We start from the raw sequence: 19,142 nt of genomic DNA on the forward strand, positions 1-19,142 counted from the left end.
GCAATTTGAGTTTTTTTTTTGATAATTTACAATTTTAACTATATAAATATGTATCTGAAAACATTTTTTTTTTAATTCAAAGATAAGCTTACAATTATTTTAAAAAAATGTGAATTCGTTGCAGAGTCATAATATCTTATTATTACATTATAAGTACCTATATTATGGTTATATTTATTATTAAATTTAGTTTGTTAAGTTTTCAATTTTTGACCGTTTAGATTTTTTACTAATTCATCATTTTAATATTTTTTATATTTATTTTAAAAAAACATTGATTTTTATAAAAATATAAATGTGTACCTATAACTTGAAATAATTTTTATTTATATCACAATTTATTTTAGGTATGGTCCCAATATTGAAACTTGATTTGATATAAATAAAAGGACCAACGGTGGCCGATGGGCTTAAGGGGGGACATGCTCGTCGTAGGTCAAAATTGAGTTTTTATTGTATTTTCAAACCATGATCCTGGACACTCCTTAAACGTTGTAGATAATCTATTTATTTCATTTTGAAGCCTTCTTATCCTTTATATTTATTTTAAACATTTGATGACTGCATAAAGTATTTTTGTTACATAAAATAGTATTCTTTTAAACCTCTCGCTCTAATGTTTTAGAATATAGTCATATTTCGGTACATGAATGTGCATTGTATGAATATCTTTAGAATCATCTTCAAATGTGTTAATCTTGCCTATTTTTGAAAAATAAATGCCTAATTCTTGTCAAATTTGGGATCACAGAGATTATCAATATAATTTTTTATCATAAATATTTTACTAAAATTATCTCGTTATAAATTATACTAATGGTTTTATAAATACGATTAAAAATTAATAAATGTAAAAAAGCTCCACTGCACATTCATGTAACGAAATATGACTATATTCTAAAACATTAGAGCGAGAGGTTTAAAAGAATACTATTTTATGTAACAAAAATACTTTATGCAGTCATCAAATGTTTGAAATAAATGTAAAGGATAATAAGGCTTCAAAATTATATAAATAGATTATCTACACCGTTTAAGGAGTGTCCAGGATCATGGTTTGAAAATACAATTAAAACTCAATTTTACCTACGACGAGCATGTGGGCCGTTAAGTGTTGGACTATCACGCCGTGGGTCTCAGGTTCGAATCCTGGGTCAGGCAAGTACACATATTGTTTTTCAATTTGTGTGTGAGTCAGGGTATGGACCTAATAGGTTGAGCAAGTGGCTGACATCCATTTCTCGTAAAAACAAAATCTGTTAATACAAACCTCTACACTTTGGAGGCCCATATGATCCCATTAGGATCGGACATGGTCCCAAAGATATAAAAAATAAAAAACGCTATTACCACTTGATGGACAAAATGACCAATAGAATTATGTTTAATACTGCTTCTATTGCTCGATTATTTAGTTGAAAATGTCCCTCTGAGTTGGACAAAACCGGTCCAGATTTAATAAATATAATAAAAGTGGAAAAAGTACTAAAATATTTTGCGTTTTATTAAATTAAATAAATAATACAAATAAAAAAATATTTTTTTACCAATGACAAGCGGTGCCAAGTTGACTCCTATTGCCCAGAATGACTTGTTTAACGGCGGCGTCAAATCGACACCGATTGTCTACAATGGTTTAACGATAACAAGCCGTTCCTTAAAATCAGCAATTAATATGAATGGTTACAATCAAAAAATATCTGATTTAGTTTAGACAATTCATAGTTATTTTCAATTTAAATTTTTTGTTTTTTTTTAATTCAATAAATAATTCTTAATTTTTTAATTTTTAATTTTTTTTTTGTTCCAGTTTGAAAAAATATAATTACTATAGTAAGCCTAAATGTAATATTGTTTTTGAAAATAAATTTAATACACTTGGTATCTTTGGTATAGCAGGAAAACTTAGTAGCCTTGGTAAAATGGAATTTTATAATATTATATATTATGTCAGTGGCAAAGGGTGGAGGAAGGCTGTTAAGATCCGCCATAAATAGTGTGCACCAAACTTTGTCAGTTATAGGTATTTGTTTTCATTGAAATAAGACTACAATTTACGGATTACAATTTAATTAAATCCTGCGAAACCAAACAATAAAATAAATAATAGTCAAAAAATACTCGTCTATTAATAAAATTTCTATAATAATTATGCAATTAAATCATACATAACTTTGAATATATTAGAGGTAGAATAATATTTGTTATGTATTATAGTTTGGTTTAGGCAGGGCTTAATGAATTTTAAAAAAATTAACCTACAATATATTATGTAATATGTATTCTTAATTCAACGAAAACAAATAAGTATGAATGAAAAAGTTTGCACAATTTTTTCGTATCACCCAAAGTATACCAAAACTATTGGTTTGGTTTAGGCAGGTTTTCATTGATTTTTAAAAACTAACCAACACCATCTGTAAATTTTAATTTTAGTTCAATAAAAACAAATACGTATGACTGACAAAGTTTAATGTGCACTATTTATGGCGGATCTCAACAGCCTATCTCCACCCTTCACTACTGTTATAATTATGTAGTAAAGGCGTGCCAATTTTAAAACATCGTTGGATGAAGTCGTTCTACTGGATTTTTATCTTAATCGGAGTTGGCAATTTCCAAAATACCCTCGTGGCGTATTCTATAGCAAGTCCTCTTCTCATCTTTACATTGATCGTAGGCTCCGTGCGATTCGTAGAATCTCTTGGCGATGTCGTTGTCCACCAGGCAGTGCCAGTCCATCCTGTGACACCCCAGGTCTCGGGCCAACTGGAATGATAATATATAATCGTCAAACATAGAACATTATGTAATTGCAATTCGTCAGCTGAATGCAGAACTATTCTACCTCACATTTGAAATATTTTGCAGAAGAGTTTATTGATACAGTCTACTTAAGTTATTTATTATTTATACAATAAGTCCTCGACTTACGTGAATTCGTACATACGCGATTTTTTAAAATATGCTTTTTGCTGCAGTTTGTTTCTCTGTGCTAGAATATTATGTTATATATCAGGGTTGGCGAACCTTTTTACGTACGCGTGCCAAAATTTCCCAAATAATATTTTTCAACTGTCTGACGTGCCCAATGACATTATTAATGGACAACGCACTCAATACAGTAGATAGCAAGTAAATTCGCCCATAGTGACATTCGCACGTGCATAGGTAGACGTCACGCAATACCCATTATGCGATATCACGCATCGGGAATTTATAGCAATATCACCTTTATTGTAACGGCGTTAGAACAGTTTTTCTAGTATCAATGTTCGTTTGAGCCAACCTGTTCGAACCGAACCATTCGGCAGACCCGACAAAAAGTTTCGGGAATTTATAGCAATATCAGTTAATAGTAATAATAACAGTTTTCTAAAAAAATAGTTTTTAAGAATTCGATTAAAATAGATTAAAAATTACAACTGAGTTCTTGATATTCTGTCTTTCGTCGTATTTTTAGCCGAAGACATAACCTTTATTCTTTGAATATTTTGTTCCTTGTTTTCAAAATTCTCAAAGTGATCGTGGAAGCATTTAAACCACTCTTCTTTCATATTATATTCTCCATCACTGAACGGTTTTCCATTTTTAGAGATTATGTTGTAAGCAAAATAACAAGCAGTTATTATATTTGAATGACTGCCGATAATAGATTGCATAAGGTTTGTAGATTGAATATTTTTATTCTTGCCCGATCCTATGGATCGACCTATGCAGTTGTATAATATTTTCATTAAGCATAATGATTATTCTGGAAAAGGATTTGCCAGCTATTTTTTATACAATGCGATTTGTCATTTATGCACGAATTTTGACGTTTCTGTTTGCACATCGATTGGTAAACATAATATGAAAAACAGAAGAAAATACAAATAACTATGTCGTCATTATGTTTAAATATTATATAAATAAGTACTTAAGGATATATTTATGTGTAAAACATTTTTTTAAATATTATAATGTAAAATAGTAATTTCTTTTCACTTCAAAATGAAACATTCGCGTGCCATGCAAAATCATCTCGCATGCCATAGGTTCGCCATCCCTGTTATATATTATGGATCATGTAAAAAATTTATAGTAATGCAATCTACAATAATTACCAAGAAAAGAGGAATATTAATAGAAGAAATGGAAATATTGGTTATATGGATGGAAGATAGGCAGCAACAACAAATTCCAATAAGCCTTATGCTCATACAGCATAAAGCCTTGAGTCTTTTTGAAGACATAAAGAGTAAAAATGATGATACTGTTGATACTATTGCATTCACTGCAAGCCACGGACGAATTCAAAAATTTAAATGCCGTAATAAACTACACAACATCAAAGTAACAGATACAGAGGAAGCTATGAATTTTATCAAGAATCTAACAGAAATCATAAAAATGAGGATTACCGCCACAACAAATTTTTAATGTGGACGAAACTGGGCTTTTTGGGAAAAAATGCCAGATCAGTCATATTATAATATATCCTTACTAGAAAAATCTATGCCAGGTTTTAACGTGTTTGAGGATAGGCTAACCCTTTTATTTGGTGAAAATGCCCCTGCAGGTTGCAAAATCAAACCCCTTAATCAATCAATAATGTTTTCTTAAATGTATGTAAGTAGGTCCATTTTATTTATATAATATTTTGCCTATGAGATAAACAATTATTGAATTTTACATGATTTTTTTACAATTTTTATTTCATTCATTTGACAGATATTAGCTCGTAATTTAGATAACTGCTTTGTATACAGGGCAGTGGTGAAGGGTGGAGGTAGGCTGTTAAGATCTGCCATAAATAGTGCACACTAAACTTTGTCAGTCATACGTATTTGTTTTAAAATAAGACTACACTTTTCAGATGGTATTGATGAGTTTTTAAAATTCAATTAAACCCTACGAAACCAAGCCATAATATACATAATAGTCAAAAAATACTCGTCTATCTATAAAATATCTAAAACTATGCAATTAAATCATATATAACTTTCGATATTTTATAGATAGAATAATATTTTGTAACTATTATAGTTTGGTTTAGGCAATAAATTTTAAAAAAACGAACCAACAATATGTGTAATTTACGTATTCTTAATCTAACGAAAACAAATATGTATGAATGAAGAAGTGTGCACAATTTTGTCGTATGGCCCAAAATTATGGTTTGGTTAGGCAGGGTTTAATTGATTTTTAAAAACTAACCAATACATCTGTAAATTGTACCTTAGTTCAATAAAAACAAATACGTATGACTAACAAAGTTTAATGTGCACTATTTAAGGCGGATCTTAACAGCCTACTTCCACCCTTCGCTACTGATACAGGGTTATTCTGTAACATTTCGGAGTTATCTCAGGTTAATATTGTTATAAAGTTAACTAGTTGGAATAGAGCGACTGAAGTTGTATAGCAAAGAAAACCTCCTTCTACCTACAATCTTGCTGCTAACTATAATCATAATATTTGTCACCTTGCACATTTCTTTAAACAGTCTATGTCCCAGCTTTTCGCCCCTCAGTTCTGACATTACATAGAAGTCTTCAATGTACATCGCTCTGCCAGTCCAACTGGAGTATGCGAAGTTACACATGGAGTATCCAACCAGATTCTTGGTCTTTGTACACTCCGCCACGTAGCAGAAGAAGTATGGATGCTCTACGTCGAAGCCATCTCTCTCCAAATCTTCAAAAACAACAAATCAGACAATAATTAATCACCGAATGATTTCGAAAACCTTCAAAAACATAATTCGAATTCCGCCACTCGGTGCAATTTTTATTTCTAGAATTTTTCTAATAAATATGTTTCTGATGTTTATCAAAATCAAAATTAAGAATCTAACATTCCGTATTCAAAAATTGGGTTCCATAACAAAACAGAACAGTGACAAAACAGAACATGACAAAACAGAACAACGATAAATATAACTATGACCTTTCAGGAAAAATATAAATTTAATATTGAAATTGTACTCTCTATTATGGTGATAGATTTTTAATAGCACAGATTTTCAATACGCCATAATAAATCAATTTATATACTTAATTTCTGAATTCCTAATCGCTAGAAAGCCTCAAATAAATGGGACTTGGTGTTGCCGGCAAGCTTACAATATCTCATCTTATTCGATATAATATATTCAAAATGATTGGGTGACTAGGTACAACGAAATAATGACCTAACCTAATCTATCCTAACCTAAATAGATTCCACAAAAATGAATGTTTCATTTTTCCCCTGGCTGTTCTGTTTTGTCCGGTTACCCAAAAATTGATATGTTATTGTTACTATTTGAGTGTGTTTAAAAAATATAATGTTTATTTATCCTTGCAACTCTGAGCTCGAATGAGTAAAAGGTTGTATAATTTAGCTATAACTGAGCTAAGAAAAACGTGGTAAAATACAGGACAAAATGAGAAACGTACATTGCCCACCATCAGTTTGGGCAAACCCGATATAAAATCTCATTCGATGAAAACCACTCCTTAGTAAACAGTCAATATTTGATTGGCTACATACCGTTTAATACCAATACACCGACCAATGAATGTTTCCGAATGAACTGTCAGAAAATGTGTTGCATCAAATCTATGTAAGTACATTATTATCTAAAAGCCTATCCTATAATATAATAAATCAATGGAAAGACCATGAAATAATAATTTACGACGTTTATAGAGAAGAGGATTATGTAATAATTGAATTACATAACGTAGACACGCCACAATATGTTGACTGCGGAGCATTTAATTACTATTTGATTACCGCATTTAAATAACATGCTAATTATATCGAATGGCCAATTAATTAGTATACAACAGGTGTACTGTCCGCGTGGAAAGGATTAAAAGCAAACATTATTTCTTTCAATATCACCACTGTAAGTAATATTCCATTCACCTGTCCTAAATAATTATGATTTTGTTGCATTCTGGGGGGCGGTCCAGGCCAGTAGACCTTCACCCCTTCCTTATTTTCAATTTCATAAAATCAAAGTAAAAATAATTAATATCAAGATATTTGCTCAAATATAATATGGCGATTAGCGATTACATAATTTTTAAGTTATACCTATGTTTCTGATATGTTTTCCAGATTCCTATTATAAGGACTATTCTCAACAAAACAATAATAATATGACATTGACTGATTTCCATTAAATCAATAAACACCCATGTCATATTTTAAGAAAATTGAAATTGATACACTTACAAAAAATGCATGCAAATTAAATTTTTATTAGGGCTTCATAAGTTCAAGATTTTTTTAAAATAATATTATTATTGATTTTGTAATAGTAAGTATCAATATCGGACTGAGTATCAAATTTAATATTGCCATTTCTTATTTATTTTACTGGCAATAAAGCAATGGCAACACTGGTTTCAACTGTCAGAAGACAGAAATACGTAGGAAAAGCTGTCACCGGTAGAGGTTATGTATTAATAGCATAAAATTAATAACATTAAATTAAAAAGGGGTTATTTAATCGCTATATCTAATTATCTCAACAATGAATACCTTCACATGCAATCTTCACTCCGTCCGGCTCGTCTTCGTAGGTTGCCAATTCCTGTAACAGTTATTATAATCAACATAAAGAATATTGAAGTGAGTGTGGATATTAGAGAAGGAAAGTTTATTTACCACTATCATCTCGTGGACTCGTTTCATATCTCCTCGAACGGCTTTTCTTATTCTAAAGGACGACATTTTCGATGAATAATTATATCAGTACTGCAAACGCCTATTCTAATTTTCCTTATCTATAATCCTAGCACAGACGTCATCGGACAAAAGTCAATATTAAAATAATAAATTCCTGACGATAAAGAAAAGGTAATTTACAGTGACATCTATTTCATAATTTTAAAAGCTTTTTCTAAAACTTCTATATTTTTAATGCCTTATGGTTTGTTTCCGTACTGATTCGTTTTCGGCTAATAATATTATTTTCATAATCACAATATTAAAATTTGGTTTTGTCATAGAGATTTTTGACTAATTCATAGTTTTAATATTTTTTATATTTTAAAAAACATCGATTTTCAGCATTATAGAAAAACTCCTCGTCATAGTAATTTTTCTCCAAAAATACCTTCGACGTGTATGTAAAAGTGTGAAGTTTGAATCTCCATTCAATCTTTAGTTAAAAAATCTCACTTTTTCACATAATAACGGTGCTTTTGAATGAACCACATCAAAATACACTGCTCAACTTCTTCATTTTGTTTCACTCTAAGCTGCCTTGGACATTATGCAATTCGTAAACTGTAATTTCTTCTTCTTTTTTCTTCTTTCGACCATGTCCGATCCTAATAGGATCACATGGGCCTCAGCAGAGTAGAGGTTTTTATTGTCAGATTTTGTTTTTTACGAGAAATGGATGTCAGCCACTTGCTCAACCTATTATGTCCATACCCTGACACCCACAAATTGAAAAACAATATGTGTACTTGCCAGACCCAGGATTCGAACCTGGGACCCACGGCATTATAGTCCAACGCTTAAGCCGCGCGGTCACCGTGGGCATTCTTCAATTTCTTCACTTTGTTTATTTTATATCCGAGATCGTTGAGGTGCCGACGCCATATTTATTAGACAATAAGCATCCTGAGCCACCTCATTCAAAGCATTGATTTTATCCACTTTGTTTTTTAATGATAGTACAACTCATTTTTTTTTCGATGACACATTGAGAACTCTGCCATTCTGGGCAGTGTTGACCTGTGTGTTCCTGATAACTATCTTAGAAATAGAGACCATCAGTTGTTTATTCTCCCAAGGTGCAGAACCAACCTGCCACTGGTAATGCCAATTGGGAGGGCGATAACTATATTCAACGAAATTGCTTCGGGTGTTGATATATTCCACCTACGTGAGAATGAGTTTAGGTAGACGTTGTTTTATAAATTCTTAAAATAGGGTCTGCTTAACTCATCCGGTGTACTTCCTTGTACCTATCTAATTTATCTACTGATCTATCTCTTTTTTTATGTAATACTGTTTTATATATCTTTGTTTCTAAATGTCATGTTATGAACGTCTTAAACTTATAATTTGTAATGTCCACAATATGTTAAAAGATAAATAAATTGAAATTGAATATTCAAAATAAATATTTAAATCGCGAAAATAAACATTTCAGAAAACTAACTTATGTTTTTAATGAACTATTTTTTTTATTCAACGAATAATTCACAAGATTTAAGAATGTAACATTATAATTATTAAACGTACATAATTTTGAATATACTTCTGAGAAAATATATTATAACCAATAGAAAAATTCTTTTTGAAACAAGTAAGGCACCGCAGGAATCGAACCTGCATCTCTCGGGCAACGCGCCCACGCACATAGACCACTATGCTAAAGGCGTCATACTTAATTGCGACCTTTGCAGATTGTATTGTAATCTGTATAATACATTCCTACATATATGACATCTGTCAAATTAAATTATTTTTATAGAATATAAAATAATCAAGTGATTATTATAAATATGTCAAAATGCATTTAAAAAATAATTTTCTTAAGAATGTAATCTTTAAAGTTTAAATAATCGCCTAGTATGGAATCTTTGCCACTGTGTGATATCCTACCACTGTGAATACCCCAAGACCCGCGGTTTGCCAACCCCTCTCAGTCCATTGGATCTGGTTACATGGAAATTGTACGTAAAACATTTCACCGTGGCACAGTTCGCCGTGAGAGAGATTACCGTGTACTATACTGTCTCCAATTTTATTAGATTCAATATGACCATTAATTCAATTTTCATAGCTGATTCTGGCAAAATTCAAGAATGTAAGCCTTTCAAAATTTGATTGCTCCTGGCTTCCTGTAAAGTTTAAACCGACAAGAACCGTGTCTTATTTAAACATGAATTTTATGTCAGTACTATACGACCCAAAGAGGTTGGACGGTCTTTAATATACAACCATAATATATTTCACGGTGGAGTGTGATACGGCTAACTGCATACTTACAAGTTTCCGAACATGATTGGATCTACACCTTGGATTCAAAAACAACAGTACAAAACAACATATTATGGTACAGTTGCGGGATTCGAAACACTTATTATATAATTAGGATATGGTGATTTTTCTAGAATGTTACCCATTAATAAAACTCCTCCAATGTTTTTTTATTTTATTTATTCGATACCTATTAATATTATATTGAATATGCTTAGTAAAAGAAAACACCTATAACTTAATTAATATAATAATAATTATTTTTAACTTAATATATTAAATGCTATTATTTACAATAATTTAAAACAAACACATCGTATTTATTAAACGGTGAACACTTTCACACATTACACTGTGAAACGATATTGACATAATAATGTACCCAAAGTATCTATTTGCTACAAAGAGATGACGATTTATAAAATTAGTATGGAGTCGTTTAACGTCACATGAAACAACTAAAAAATTAGCACACTATTTCGAATGACATCCAATTCTCCACGTCCATGTCCGGTCCAATAAGATCATATGGGCCTCCACAGAGTAGAGGTTTGTTTAAACAGATTTTGTTTTTTCACGAGAAATGGATGTCAGCCACTTGCTCAACCTATTAGGTCCATACTCTGACTCGTACACAAATTGAAAAACAATACGTGTACTTGCCAGACCCAGGATTTGAATTTGAATTATAGGACGACGCTTATATGACTTATATACGACGCTTATAAACGACGTGGGGGATATCCAATTACCTTGCAAATTCAAAGTGCATTTTTAAATACATAGGAGTTTTGCGAATAAATGCTACTTTGGCCTGTTAAGACATTTTAAGTCCCGCATGCTATCTCGCCGAACTAAAAGCACTCTTTACAAGACACTTGTAAAGCTAGTGCTCACCTACGCATCGGAAACCAGGACATTAACTCTGCGAAATGAACGAGCCCTGAACATCTTTGAAAGAAAAATTCTCCGCCGTATATATGGACCGATCAGGGATGGCACCAATTGGAGGAGAAGATATAATGCTGAGCTCTACGGGCTGTACGAAGATTGCAGCGCAGTTCAATCAATTAAGATTGGGAGACTGCGATGGCTAGGTCATGTGCACCGTATGAATGACAATGAACCGGCAAAGAGAGTGATGTCCAGCAATCCAATAGGACGTAGAAGAAGAGGGAGGCCAAAGATTCGCTGGTTGGATGGAGCTGCCAGTGACTGCCGTATTCTGGGGGTACCTAATTGGAAAACGGCCACACTGGATAGGGACAGATGAAAGGAGCTGTTGGAGGAGGCCAGGACCCACACCGGGTTGTCGCGCCCCTGATGATGATGATGGGAGTTTTTAGTTCAGCAGCAAAAAGACAATCTGAACCATAAAGAAATTAAAGTATATCAACTTTAATCAATATTATTACTATCCATGCGCTCGATTTTCCTTAGAAGCAGTGAGATCAGACGCTGCATAGGTCTCACTTCATTATTTTATACTACAGTAGAATCTCGATATAACGAACTGATGCAGGTGAGAGGGTGTCCGTTATATAAAAACACAAACAAAATCCTGTTTATTCATCTTCGGATATATCTAGACACAACTGTTGTGGTGTTCGATTTCGGTAATCCCGCTTTAAAAAAATAATAAAGTTTTGTTTGCACTTTTGAAAACTACTATTTTTTAATAATCAGCTCTAAAATTACGAAAATGTGTGTACCTAATGACACATCCCTGTTACAGGCGGGCTTCTCCCGGTGTAAAATAATCATTTAATAATTTTATAAGCCGAAATGTAACCCTAACCTCTAAAAACGGCTTCATAAAACATCTAATCTGATTCCTTGCTCAACTACGTAAATATTTTATTCATAAGTAAAGGCCTTCGTCCCGTGCGTGAAAATCACTTACTGGGCGGAGGTGTAATTAAGATAATTTTAATAAAGTATAAATGATGATGGATGAAAGAGACAATTTTAAGACTAAATAAAATATCTAAGTAAGAATTTAAATATTATAATTTTCCCGCGCATTGCGCAACGCTAAAATCTACGCGCGCCGGCGCCGAAGTCAGCCCCGTGATTCGCCGAATCCAAAGATCATCCGATCGGATTTGGCCAATCACGAGAGCTCTTTGGTGAGCCGGCGTGGGTTCAGAGGAATTTCAAAAAAGGGAACCCCGAGAGAAAAGTTAGTGAGCGTCCTTTGTTCAAAGCATACGGACCTGATGGCTGAAACTGTAAAAACCCGAAAATAAACTTGTAAAACTAAAGATGAAAAATATAAGACCACGTTACGAACAAGAAAGACCTTTTTTTATTTAATTTCTTTCGTTTAATTTTTTTTGTGAATCCGGGGTTCTATCGACACCTGAGCTAGCCACTGGAACCCTGGATATCTCACTAATATAGTAGAATTTTCGTTATCTCACGAATTGTCAATAAAATGTTATTAGATCGTCGAGATGCGATCTTATTACTGATAACTTTGTTTTTGAGTGTGTTATTTCTTCTCACTCGCCATCTTCACTTCCATTCTCATTTTCCAAGATCATAACGTCATCTGCTACTTCACTTTCAGTCGTAATGTGATACACAGGGTCACCTTCATCTACTTCTATTATCAATATCATTGTAAACTTATTAAAAGGAGTAATAAAATGCATCCATTCACTTCGAATAAACAAATTAAACTGCTATGCAGCCATGTGAATTAGCGGCCAGCGTTGTAAACGTCAGTACTACATTCAATCTACTACCAGGACGACTTGAATTCGAGTGTTAGAGGTATGAAGTGATTATCATGCGCAGAACATTGTGTACACGTGGTGACACTTGGATTTCAACATGTATAACATTAACACAATGTTTTTTTTAATTATTTTCCATCCGTTATATCGAGGTTCTACTGTACTGTAGAGTGAAACAAGACTTCAAGCTCACTGTATCAAATAATTATTATAGTTTTGTGTTTGTTCATAATTAAATCTATAGTAGGAAATAATATGACAGTATATTCCACGGTTTAATTTTAGTAATTTCTTAAGTACAAAATGTATTCATGTTTGAATGATTATATTATAGATCCACCAGTATAAATTGTCCGCTGAGTGAGGACGCCACATATGCTAACATTTTACATATAGTCTATGTAAGTTCAATACCGTGTATGAGCCAATATGTTCAAAATACGTATTTTTGGCGCTTTCGTTTAAACGGCACAAGCCGCATTGATTGGTGCATTCAAATTTTGAAATTGACCAATAGACTACTTGCACTCAGTTAAAATCAATACAGCGTATGAATTATCCATACTGAAGAAGCAAGCAAGACTGCATCCCTAAATCCAAGACAGCGGTCGAGCGGAGAATTGCGGCAATACCGCGTAAGGCCCAACTGATTTACAAAATAATCCTATGGCAATACCGCGTATGTGTATGATAGTAAATATATATTTTCTAATATAAAAGAGGAAGACACAATAAACTGCATTTTATTTTATTTTTTATCTTTTTTATTGACGAAATTGCAAGGTTTTTTGTCCCTCCTGAACATTTTGACAAATGGTTCTTCCACGGTACTGAACTTACATAGACGATATTATTCAATACTGTTAGTTTTTACAACATTTTTATTAGGTCGTATTCTTATTTGTCCGGTGGTTGTTTTTCCAGTACAATCTTGTAATTGATTTTTAACGAACTTCCCGACTAGCTAGACATTTGAAACTTTTAGAATATTTTTAGATCACGATGCCAATGCATTCTTTTAATACTTTTAGCCATCTTTAAGCAGAATTGAATTCATTTTCAGTTAATTCTGTTTTGTATGAAAAGTTATTTCGGAAGAAATCCGTAATCCAATCAACTATTATTGGTTGCTAAGGGTCTGGGGTACTAGCAACTAAATTATTAATATATACGTGCGTTACTATGGAAATCAAAATGACATTTCAGTATTATTTCTATCAAGTACAAATTCTAGTCAAGTCAAGTTTATATGATTCAACAGAAAATTTAAAAACGTTGTATATAAAAAGTTCTTTTTATCTTGTAATTATTATGGGCTTAGTTCCATATTCGAACACCGGACGATTTATGATGGTATATCTATTCCTACCTATATTAAACAATGTCAAATAGTTTGTTTTATACATAAAATTACATGCTATTTTGTACAAAATGATTAATTTCTCATAGTACGACTGATTTAATAACATAATATGTACAAATAAACAAATTCAGTCTAAATTATAGTTATTTATTTTAAGAAAATGTTTCATTCTCTTGTTTTGTGCTTGCAAATTACACAAAACGTCTCCCGATCGTCGAATGTCATTATGAACCGTTTCCTCGAGTCGTGGGAAATACATATTAATTTATATTTTCCGGCACAATTCAGTAACGGATTGAATTGAAGCTGTGAGCTTCCTAATACGGTCGTAATCTGTTAATCCAACATAAATAGTGCACGTTAAACTTTGTCAGTCTTACTTATTTGTTTTCATTCAACTAAGACTACAATAATTAATTGCAGATGGTGCTGGTTAGTTTTTAAAATTCAATTAAACCCTGCCTAAACAGAACCGTAATAGTTTTGGTATATTTTGAGCAATACGACAAAATTGTGCACACTTTTTCATTCATACTTATTTGTTTTCCTTGGATTACGAATGCATATTACACATATTATTGATTCATTTTTTTAAATTCATTAATACGATACATCTGTGAAACAGCAAAAATTTTCAACTATAGGCGCGACGAAATTTTGGACTCGCTAGCATTCGGAGAGCGAACGTGGAGGTGTGAATACGTCAATTTGTTTCGTGATGGCGACGGGGGTATTAATTCTTAAATCGTGTAAAGATGAGTAAAAACGTTACCCATTTACTTGAAAAAGAAAACATGTCAATGAATATATTATTATTGTTACTAATAGAACAATAAACAAAACATTAAATGGACGCATGTTGGATTTATATGACAAATTATATTTCGTTTGGCATGCGTCATTTGCACCCGTGACCCGCAATCCGCGCATTGCCTAGCCACGATCTTTTTAGACCATGCCTCGACTGAGGTATAGCCTTAAGCCCTGCCTAAACCAAAATATAATAGATAAACAATATTATTCTATCTATAAAATATTCAAAGTTATGTATAACTTAATTGCATAATTTTAGATATTTTATAGATAGACATGTATTTCTTAACTATTATCTATTATGTCTTGGTTTCGCAGGGTTTAATTGAATTTTAAAAATGAACCAACACTATCTGTAAATTGTAGTCTTATTTTAATGAAAACAACTACGAATGACTGACAAAGTTTAGTGTACACTATTTATAGCGGATCTTAACAGCCTACCTCCACTCTTCGCCACTGGTATTTAGTGATATGAAAACAGCTCTTAACTCATTTTGTAATTATATGTCACCTGTACTAATTTAATCCTCGGCCCCTCAATTAATTTAACTACTAGAATAAGTCAGCATAGCTTATACAGGGGTGCCAACTATTGTGCAATAACTAGGTAACTAATTAGTATTTTATATTTTTAAACCCCTATAATACAAAAACCAAATATTATTTCCTAAATAATATATCACGTGATCATTTTTTATAGTTAGCAATACTTTCATTCTGGTAAATACGTTATGTATTGATAACTGTCAGAATGTGAGATACAAGCAGTCCTCAACGTTTGCATATGGTTCTTGCGCATCCATTCTATATACAAAACTACTATCGGCCGCCATCAGCAGCTATCAGGGTAGTTTTTTATATTTTTGTATCGAAGTACAGTACACTCTCAGTAATCCGTCGCTCGATTATCCGACAACTACTATAATCCACCGTTATTTTTACTAGTTGAAGGCACAAAATCAAGCTCTATAATTCGCCGGTATTTTATTTATATTTTATGTATTTTTATTCAGTAGTCATGAGACGGGTTTATTTTGGAAACTTCTCGTTCGTAAAACGTACGTTCATCGCGAAGAAAGTAATGTACCATGGAGGAAAGTGCCCAAGGACCGCATCACAATTATGCAGTGCTCCAATGCAACCGGGACACACAAACTGAAGCTTTTGGTCATAGGGAAAGCCAGGATCCTAAGCCATTCAAGAATATCTGTCTCACTGAACAACTGGTTGTGTCAAGTGATTTACTGTTTATATTTAGTTAATAAACTTAGTTTATAAATATATATAATTTAGTAAATACTCGATTTTGATTATAAATAAAACCGTAATTTGCTAGTACAAATTTCTCAAAAAAAAACTATTTTTACAAAATACCTGTTTTAATTTTTACCATATTTTTTTATGTATGCACTATAATCCGCCGCTTTCACTAATTGGACACTTGTCTGGTTTTTGGGGTGGCGGATTACTGAGAGAGAACTGTATTAGCACTTATTGTAACAATTACAATAAGTTAGTTGTAATTATTAGAATAAGTGCTATGTTTTAACAGCGCCTCTCTTGGCTGTGCTAAATTTTAGAGCGAGATAGATAGTTTTGACTATTTAGACGGCTAACGTATTGTAACAAATTATAATACTTCGATACAAACATATCAAAAACTATCCTCGATAGCTGCCGATAGCAGTCTTGTGTATAGAATAGATGCGCTGAAAATGTTTATGAAAATAGAGCAATGTATAAAAAACATGAAAAATTGTGTTTTCTTGATAAAGAGTTCTATAACATTAAGGTTATGGATACTTGTGCAAACATTAGTGTTCTCCATATTTTTATACAGTGTCGAATCATGGACCCTGAAGGCAAGGGAGCAGAAGGCAATTGATACCTTCGAGATGTGGTGTTGGCGGCGAATGCTTCGTATTTCATGGACAGACCACAGAACGAACCAGTAAATCATCCAGAGACTGCAGATAAAGGAACGGCTCTCGAGAAAATGACTGAAACGCATTCTGCAGTTTTTTGGACATATTGCCTGGTGCGGACCAGACAACCTGGAGAGACAGGTAAAGGTGAAGTAGAAGAAGAGCGTAGGCACGCTGGAGCGACCAAGTAAAGTAGTTGACTGGGGGCACCATTCGTTCTACCATGAAAGAAGCGGAAGATCGAGAGGGATGGAAAGTCTCGGTCACTCAAGGATTGCAAAATTCAAAGTTGGTCACGATCCTCAGCCATGAGGGTACGACCAAGAAGAAAAAGGTTATACATTATTTGGTGGTGATGCAAACGTTTAATTTAAAAATTTCTTAGTCTTGATTTTTCACTGACGAAATTGATTCATAATATTGTAGTTTTTTCCTACTATTTTCATGCTGGCATTGGATTGATCTATTTTCTATATTATTTGAAAACATCTCATGCATATTACCCACTAGAAAAAATCTTTTTAGAAAAATACGACACCCAACGGGAATTCGATAAGCGTTTTATGTAATAACTACTAGTTAAAATCATCGTATTTAAGTAGAATGCCAGTAGCTTAATTGGAAAAGCACACTGACACAAATACAGCGGTTAAAGGTTCATATCACATAAAAAGATTTTTTTTCTAATGAGTTAATGCATGAGATGTTTTCACATTACGTATGTTCAATAGAATGTTACATTCTGAAATCTTGTGTCTTATTCGTTGAATAAAATAAATGGTCTATTAAAATGCCGCCTATTCGACGCTTGCATTCTGACGGTGCTGCTTTACGGTAGCGAATCATGGCACCTTACAAAGGCTCAGAGCAACCGTATACTGAGCTTCGAAAACAGATGTTTGCGACGAATACTGGGTGTGCAGTGGTATGACTTTAGGAGCAACAAGGAGATAAGAGAATGCACCAAGCAGCCTCTCATCACGCTGAAAGTGAAGAGGCGACGTTGGACCTGGCTCGGCCACGTGCTGCGGATGCCAGAAGAGAACTTCAACCTGGTTTGCCTGTTCTTCAAGCCGACCGGATTCCGGCGTCCTGGAAGGCCGCTAAATACAATCTACAGAGTGTATACGGCGGAGCTACGGGATGCTGGTTTGACCTGGAACGAAGCAAGAAGACTGGCGAGCGACAGGGATTCTTGGAGGCGCCGCGTGGTGTCCATATGCTCCAGTTAAGGGGCGGATATGGCAAAAGAAAAGAAGAATTAAAATTATTTTTCAAATGCAAAAATAATGTTTTTAAGTCAAAATTTGGTAATTTGGTCACGGTGTGAAATTGGCGCTGATTATCTTCATTGGCTTAATTCAAAACTGTCTCAAAGAAACATGATTCTTTGTTCGGTTTTTTTAAATTGTTATAATGTTTTTTTTCTGCAGTCATCAATAAAATTCAATAAATATTAACATGAATTTTTTTAACGAAAGTTACATGATTAAATATACATAATTTTACCATTTTTAGTATAGTTACACAACTAATAATTATAATAATATTTACATGTTTTTAACAATGTACAAATAGTAAAATTTCACCTAGGTATTTATCATTGGCCGAGATACAGGTAATGTCGAGTTATGTTAAATCAAAATAATGTCAAAATGCCATTTAATAGATCAGAATAGCCATGACAGTGAAAAAGTAATAAGTTAGTGAGGCAACACCACGTTCTGCAATCAAAATTGCCGCCTTTTTTTAAATTGCAATTGCCTGATAATTAATTGTTAAAAATATTTTTAATTAACATTGAATAATTCAAATAGTTACGTAATACAAACAGTCAATAAATTAATGCATAATTTATCACAGTGTTTTAATTATAATTGCGAACACGGTGATAAAGTATACCTAAAGTATCAATAGTTATTACAGTCGAACTTGGTTATTACGATCACAGAAATAGTGAGATCTCGGATGTAATGAGGAAACATTCGTTGACATTTTTGTTTATGATTTTCTCCATACATTTATTCACTTTTATAACGAACTACTTCTTGGGTATACCGAGCAAAACTGTGAATGTGTCAATCGATCAAAAACAACATTTTCGACCCTAAGCAATAAAATGCCACCGGGATCGGATTACGTTCATGACACTAATTTAGTGTCTAAGTACCTAATTGGTGTTTTCGCCAACAACTTTGAAATAGTATCCACGCATATAGAGTTGGGTATTTTCCGAGAAAATCTCAATCTCGAGATTCGGGATTTCCAGAAAAGAATTCTCGAGAATTCTCGGGATATCGGGAAATTCAAAAAAAAACC

The 19,142-nt window shown here is 32.9% G+C and overlaps 1 protein-coding gene across 1 annotated transcript; it reads right to left on the reverse strand.

The window, feature by feature from the left end:
• Nucleotides 1-1,806: 1,806 nt before the first annotated feature.
• LOC147069265 (thialysine N-epsilon-acetyltransferase-like) lies at nt 1,807-7,810 on the reverse strand. Its single transcript, XM_085951236.1, has 4 exons — nt 7,645-7,810; nt 7,519-7,570; nt 5,468-5,679; nt 1,807-2,769 (listed from the first exon to the last, which is right to left on the reverse strand). Exons 1-4 carry the CDS (start codon nt 7,708-7,710, stop codon nt 2,599-2,601), a joined length of 501 nt encoding a protein of 166 aa, XP_085807362.1. The 5' UTR covers nt 7,711-7,810; the 3' UTR covers nt 1,807-2,598.
• Between the last annotated feature and the right edge of the window lie 11,332 nt (nt 7,811-19,142).

This window comes from Rhyacophila brunnea, unplaced genomic scaffold (genome assembly GCF_057557595.1).
Source record: "Rhyacophila brunnea isolate RB1 unplaced genomic scaffold, BYU_Rbru_1.0 scaffold_24, whole genome shotgun sequence".
NCBI classification, from domain to species: domain Eukaryota; kingdom Metazoa; phylum Arthropoda; class Insecta; order Trichoptera; family Rhyacophilidae; genus Rhyacophila; species Rhyacophila brunnea.